Raw genomic sequence first — 7,150 nt, 5'->3', positions numbered from 1 at the left:
ATTTTATTTTTTACATTATTTTATTATTTAATTTTTTTTAATGTATTTGTAGTAGCCTGTATTACTTTAATAACTTTAGTTAGCTTGCAGATAATAATTGATATTGAAACAAAAAATAACAACATACTGTTTACTAAGTGGGAATAAGATTGTGTTGATCCACTTTATACACATAAATACACATACATACACGTGCATATTCATAATATGCATATATAGGATATATATGGTTGGTTTTTACTGGCATTTAATGCACGAACAGATCAGTCCAGTATTTTACAGTTAAAAACAAATAAATAAAAATTGCGCATTTGGGAAGCGCAGCTGTGATGTCGGCTGTTGCGCAAAGGAATCAAATGACACAGAGGCGAATCCCTCTTGTCCGTCTGATAGAGTAACGTCCTGTTATTTTCCACAAGTGAGGAGGAGTTTATGGAAACCTATGATTCAGCTTCCTCCATCCAGTGATGGGCGTTTCTATCTCAACTTCTCTGAAAGGTGTGGCGAGTTTGGAATATTGTGAAATTCCTCCTCCGACATCAATCCTCTGGTTTCACTGAGGTAAGAAGAAAGAAAAAGAAAATGCAGTTTTCTGACTTTTGATCACCGTCTTTATTCTCTGTCTGTGTTCGATGTTTGGTTTTGTTTTATCCTTTATCCTACTGCCAGTCGTCGGGATTAAAACGGCTTCATTTTGTGCACTTTTGTTTGCGCACACGTGTCCGCTTTGACTGTCAAATCAGGAGCGTTACTGCTGAGGACATTGAGCAGAATAACGCAGTGGGTTTGTCAGTGGATGTCAGAAGAAGAGCTGCGAGAGGAAGCAAAAACGATTAATTGAAATTTGCAAAAGATGCAGTAATATCTAATAGATTATACTATTACCCAGTGGAGGTGCTGATTTTGTGCTTTTTTTTTTCTTCTCCTTTAGTTTGAAACTTCTCTCTACAACCACAACCATGTCTGTTTGGGTGAGTAGGTCAACAGGATTTGTATTGTAGGCTTAAAATATATATAGTCTAAAAATTCAGGTGATGATTGAAGCATATGAATGTGTGTTGTAGGATGACTTGGACCTGCTCTTGGACTCCCCATCCTCACTCACGGTCACGGTAAGCTCACCTTGTTGTGTGCAGGATCTGATCCATAGTGGCATGAGTATTGTTTCATATACTGACAAACAGGAAAGTATAAAAAGTAAAAAGAAAGCTCTATACTGTCTACACATTGGAGTGTTGGTGAATGATTTCTCAGCGTTATGTGTGAACCTGTGAGTGTGTTTTTGTGCTTCTCAGTCGAACACAAGAGGAACTGTGAAGGACAAGGCAAACTTCAAAGCAGAGGAGGATGTTGCTGCACTAAGGAAGGCCATAGAGGGTCTCGGTAAGCTATTACTAATACTGGTATTTTATTTATGATGCTCTACTATATTAGACAAACATTCAAAGCACTTCCATCATATTTCACAAGATATGCACAGATGCCACGTAACTGATTCGTGATGCAAATGGAAGTCATCTGACATTTTTATTTGCATACAAGAATGCAGTTTAAGTCTCTTTGGTGTCTTTACAGGTACAACAGAAAAGACATTGATTGAGGTGTTGACCCAAAGAAGTAACGCCCAGCGCCAGCTAATCGCCAAGGCTTACGAGAAAGCCTCAGGAAGGGTGTGCAAATAAAGTTATTCTTAAATATTGTTTGTCGTTTTCACGCATAAAAACGTAGACCAAAGTGGGATTCTTGCTGATGGAGTAAGATCTGTGTTTCTCCTTCAGAAATTGGTCGATGACCTGGAGGGCGACACTCACGGAGACTTTGAAGACTTGCTGGTCGCCTTGGTGACGCCTCCTGCCATCTATGACTGTCAGGAAGTCATCAGAGCGATCAAGGTGAGGCTGCAGCTACCTTCAAGATAGCGTGTGTCCGGCTTCAGAAACACCTGTACTGGTCTGCAGATCCACATAGACCTGGAACCTGTCTGCTTGGTATCTCAAGAGACAAAAAAAAAGAATTGTAAAAGACATCAGTTTTTGTCTAAACATACTTATTTAGCTTTGGATTTATTTATATTTGACTATATTTGCAGTTTGTTCCTCCAACAGAACTTCATGTTTTGTGTCTGATTTTCAAACTTTAGTGCACTTTCCAGTAGATTCACTCGTGTGTATAACCTCTTATATTCAGGGTGCAGGGACCACAGAGAGCACGCTGACAGAAATCTTCTCCTCGAGATCCAACAGACAGATCCGCGCCTTGTCTGAAGCGTACCTGGCAGGTAAAGTATTTCTAATTTCGCAACCGATATAGCAGCTGTTGATGTCACGTGTGTGATGTAATTATTGTGAAATTCTGGGCTTTGTGCAGAAACTGGAAAAGCGATGATTCATGATCTGAAGTCGGAGGTATCTGGAGAATACGGAAAGGCGCTGCTCATCCTGGCTGAGGTACTGTACGTCAGATGAAATGTGGCATTCTCCAACAAATAAGAACCAGAACCACAGCAGTTGATTTATTGTAGCCGGCAGGCGGTGCACATTCCTGACCTGTCTCCAAAAAATGCAGGGTTCAAACACCTGAATTCCTTTATATCCAAGTAATCCACATAACAAAAACCCTCAGAGTAAAAAATGTTTATTTTGGCTCAATGAAACTGAAAAAAATATAGTTTATCAGTGAGAAGGTTGAACTGCAGAGAAAGATTAAATGTTTTCTACAAGGTCTGCAAATCTTTGGGAAGCTTGTCCTCCCTGTTATTAAGTTATTATATTCATCTAAACTGCTAAAGTGCGCAGATGTTAAAAAAATGCCTTTAAAAAGACTCAAGACGAGTGCCAAACGTATGACAAACTATGCTGAACAAAAATGTAACTGATATCTATTTAATTCAATCCATTATTTTTAACATTCGTGAATACATATTTGTTGCACCATCACCACACAGCATCTCTACAACAGAATGGGCGTCACAAAACAACCAAGTACATGCTGTACAGTTATTCCAATGATCATTTTAGTGAAGTTGGTGGACATTTTGGGGAACAAGATCTCTTTGTCAGACACGTCCACTTAGAGCATCAGGTAGCAGATTGTTTGTTCTAGCATACTGTCTGAAATGATATGTTAGACGACAAACTATGGAGCTGTGGACATTCAAGTGCTCTAACTGACCTGCCAACATCCAGCATGCCAGCCTCCCGTTCTTGTCTTTCTCTTGTCATCTGTGGCATCGTGTCATTTGAATAAAGCTGCATTTTCTGGAGGCCTTTTATAGTCACTAGTCAAAGGAGTGTCTATGTGCTGGTCACAGTATCTGATCATTGTCCTTTAAAGCCACATCTGACGTGGGTGTGGAGTCTAACAGTTCAATAACGTGCACAATGAGCTACATTTAACCTGTTTCTTAAATTAGAAATGAGATGATTAACTTTTACTCTGCATTTATATTTTTTCTCAGCGTATGTTTTTCTGTTCTTCCTCACAGGGGAAGAGAGACGAGACGACCAACGTGGATAATGCCAAAGCCAAAGCAGATGCTAAGGTATGCTTTTAACATGCAAATCATTCATTCAGAATTGAGCTCTCATGTAAATACTTGTGTTTTTTATCGACACATGGTGAAGCCTCGAAGACCATGTGGATCATTAAAACATCACGACACTTTGCAGCATTTTACACTCATTTTTCACACATTGACAGACTTTTACGACATCTCTCACCTGAGTTAACACGCCTCACCTCATTCACACGAGTCTGAACCTGCTCACACTGCACATGCTCAACACGTCGAAATCCACCTTTTGTATAGCATTCAGTTGACCATCATTTCTCCTTTTCCTGGGATGATTCATTCGCTCTGAGCTTCCCAGTGACGGGACAATGTTTTTATTCATTTACAGTCCAAAGCTGCCTCTATGTAATCTCATTGTCCCTCCACACAGGCCTTGTACGAAGCAGGAGAGAAGAAGTGGGGAACTGATGAGGACAAGTTTATTGACATCCTGTGCCACAGGAGTGTTTCCCAGCTTCGGCAAAGTAGGTGCATCGCTAATGTTTGTTTTTTCTGTTGGAGCTAATCTAATAGCCGTAATGTAGAAACAGCATTAGGAGCTCAGAGCCATGTTAGCAGCTCTGTGAGGCTGGAGTGGTGCTTTGAGCTGAACGCTAACGTCAGCAGCGCTCGCCATGGCAACATGTTGAGGCAAAGCAGTCCTGTTGACCATCTTTGTTTAGCCGTTACAATTCAGTATGGCAACGTTTCCTAGTTATTATTAAACACAAAGCAGACGTTGTGCAGGTATAAACATAAAGGGAAGTATCTGGATCCATCAGACATTTAATGATGGCACTAAAAGTTTCATATTTTAATAGGATCCACCTTCTGGCCACCACTGATATTTGTACCAAATTTAATTGGAATCCATTCAACAGATTTTAAGACACTAAAAATCAAATATGTTCACCTCATGGTGCTGAAGGGAAAGTCACTGGATCGCCAAAGCTATGAATTTATCCTCTGAGGACCAATAACTCTTTGAACTCAAAACCCTATCAATGTTTTTTTTTTTTTTTAATCGCCCTAATGACACCATTTATTAGTCAGAACCTGTAAACACAGAAAGAATTGAAAGATTTCCAACTCTCTGATGGCCTTGAACTAATCATGTGTGAAGTGCAGTTTATAAGGAAAAATACCCAAATCTGACATTTCATCAAAATCATTTTATCTAAAAAAAAAAAAAAAAAAACAACAAAAAAACAAAACCCAAAACCCTCAGATGTTAAAAATTAACTGTTTGCTGTAACCCGATTCTGTAAAAACAAACAAATAAAAAATAAAANCCAAAGCTATGAATTTATCCTCTGAGGACCAATAACTCTTTGAACCCAAAACCCCATCTCTCTCTCTATATATATATATATATATATATATATATTTTTTTTTTAATCGCCTTAATGACACCATTTATTAGTCAGAAACTGCAAACATAGAAAGAACTGTAAGATTTCCAGCTCTCTGATGGCCTTGAACTAATCGTGTGTGAAGTGCAGTTTATAAGGAAAAATACTAAAATCTGACATTTCATCAAAATCATTTTATCTAAAAAAAACAACAACAAAAAAACAAAACCCAAAACCCTCAGATGTTAAAAATTAACTGTTTGCTGTAACCCGATTCTGTAAAAACAAACAAATAAAAAATAAAAGCAAAACAGAAAATTCTGTGCGATACGGTCACATAATAATAGACAAAGATCCAAGGACCTTTTACCTGAACTGCAGGCTGTGCTTGTACAGAGCAACTAGAAAACAGATTAAAAGTTAGAGCAGTAAAATAATAGTAGTATGTAGAATAAACTTTTTAGAAAATAAATAAATACACAAAATAAATGGTAACACCTATGAGTATTTGGAAAAATATTGTACATGCTGATTCCTGTTTTTTTGTTTGATTTTTTTGTAAAATAATCCAAAAAATGTAGTTACTGATATATGACCTTTCAGCTTTGCTGTACTGCGGAAGACATTATTGAGTTCTCTCTACTTCTAGTCATGGCTGTGCTGTTCCCATAGAGGTGCAGGACTTTACATTGCAGTGAAAAATGAGTCCACAGTGACAACAAATGTGACGGGAGCAAATAAATGCCAAGAAACTGGTTAGAAGGTTAAAATCAGTTTAAGCTTCAATAATCATCCACTTAATACTTGTGAAGGTGTGGATAAAATGATGCCACTCGCATGGCAAAATAAAAATAAAAAAGCTGTCTTCACAGGATGAACAAATTGACTCGTCTGTTTTGTTTTTGCAGCTCTGATTGAGTACAAGAACATCAGCAAGAAGACTCTGCAGGAGAGCATCGAGAGCGAGATGTCTGGAGACTTGGAGAAACTACTCGTGGCCGTCGGTGAGCAAAACATCACTTTATTCCTGCTTCTGAGCCTTACATTGAAAACTCCTCCATTCTTTGTGTTGCATCTTCATCGAGTTAAATATTGCACATCTGAGATCCACGTAGCATAAAACTTATTAACTTGTTTTCTTGTTTAGTCAAGTGTGTGAAGAACGCTCCAGCATACCTCGCTGAGAGGCTTTTCAAGAGCATGAAGGTGAGTTCTGTCACTTAGTCTGTATCATGAGGGCCTTTTAAACCCCGAAGCCCAGCAGAAACAGCCACCTAACAAAATCCACATATTGTTTGGTTGCACATTGTCCCTTTTTTTTTTTGTATTGGTCACCAGTGGTGTGGAAAGGAATGTTAAGCCGTGTTTTATAGCGGCGTGGTTGAAATGTGGCAACAAGCTCCAAAGCACATAAACATAGAGAAAAAGCCGTCGCTGCAGGATATGACGGCGCACCATTTGAACCCTAATTTGATTCATTGAGGATTGATTTGCCGCTTTGCTTGTTTCCTCAAATTGCACTTTGTCCAGGGCGCAGGGACCACAGAGTCCACTCTGACCAGGATACTCGTCAGTCGCTCGGAGATCGATCTGTTGGACATCCGAGCAGAGTACAAGAAGCTGTTTGGGTTCACCCTCTACTCCCAGCTAGAGGTCAGTGCACACCAAATGTAACACGCTGGTTTGGTGTCCAGTCATGACACACTGGACGGGAATGTTGGTGAAAGGATGTTTAGATTTACATGGCATGTCAAACCCAGTGATGACTTCCTGCTCTTCTCTCTCTCCTCTCGTGTTTTTGCAGTCTGAAGTGTCGGGTAGCTATGGCGACGCCCTCAAACATCTATGCGGCCAAGATGACTAACTCCTCCCTGCTCCCGTGTTGTCAAGTGCAGCTTTTTCTCCATTGCAGATGGGAAGAACTACATCTAATGATGAGTCATTAACCTCTCCAGTAGCATCTTAGTGAAATATCTGGTTCAACTAAACCCCACCAATGGCTGGAACTAAACATCTGGAAATGCTTTGTGGTGTGGAATTCCAGTAATGTTCACAGCAAACCTTAAGAAGCTGTTGAATGTGTTTGAGCGTTTGTATTCAATGTGACTGATATAAAAAAAAAAGTGGTTAATCTTCTTATATACTGTAATAGCCCACAAGTTGGCAACGTGCACATAAATAATGTCACAACTTTCACATTAAATAAAAATACTGTATTCAACTATGTGAGTGAGAAAAGATCTACAAG

The 7,150-nt window shown here is 39.2% G+C and overlaps 1 protein-coding gene across 1 annotated transcript; it reads left to right on the top strand.

Moving 5' to 3' along the window:
• The first annotated feature begins 491 nt into the window (after positions 1–491).
• anxa3b (annexin A3b) lies at positions 492–7,123 on the top strand. The gene is made up of 14 exons (XM_008300691.1): positions 492–561; positions 932–971; positions 1,065–1,112; positions 1,296–1,383; positions 1,576–1,670; positions 1,779–1,892; positions 2,188–2,278; positions 2,368–2,447; positions 3,485–3,541; positions 3,942–4,035; positions 5,811–5,906; positions 6,050–6,108; positions 6,433–6,555; positions 6,707–7,123. The coding sequence occupies exons 2-14, from the start codon at positions 960–962 to the stop codon at positions 6,764–6,766; spliced, it is 1,017 nt and encodes a 338-aa protein (XP_008298913.1). The 5' UTR covers positions 492–561; positions 932–959; the 3' UTR covers positions 6,767–7,123.
• Positions 7,124–7,150: the final 27 nt, after the last annotated feature.

The sequence above is a fragment of the Stegastes partitus genome, unplaced genomic scaffold (assembly GCF_000690725.1).
Source record: "Stegastes partitus isolate 25-593 unplaced genomic scaffold, Stegastes_partitus-1.0.2 Scaffold1574, whole genome shotgun sequence".
NCBI classification, from domain to species: Eukaryota; Metazoa; Chordata; class Actinopteri; family Pomacentridae; genus Stegastes; species Stegastes partitus.
This window is presented reverse-complemented; position numbering and strand designations above follow the sequence as displayed.

What these genes read in the sequence shown, in the direction of transcription:
- anxa3b (XM_008300691.1), top strand. An exon ending in AAGCCAAAGCAGATGCTAAG is followed by an intron (nt 3,542 to 3,941) that starts GTATGCTTTTAA and finishes CCCTCCACACAG; the next exon opens with GCCTTGTACGAAGCAGGAGA. An exon ending in TGTTTCCCAGCTTCGGCAAA is followed by an intron (nt 4,036 to 5,810) that starts GTAGGTGCATCG and finishes TTGTTTTTGCAG; the next exon opens with CTCTGATTGAGTACAAGAAC.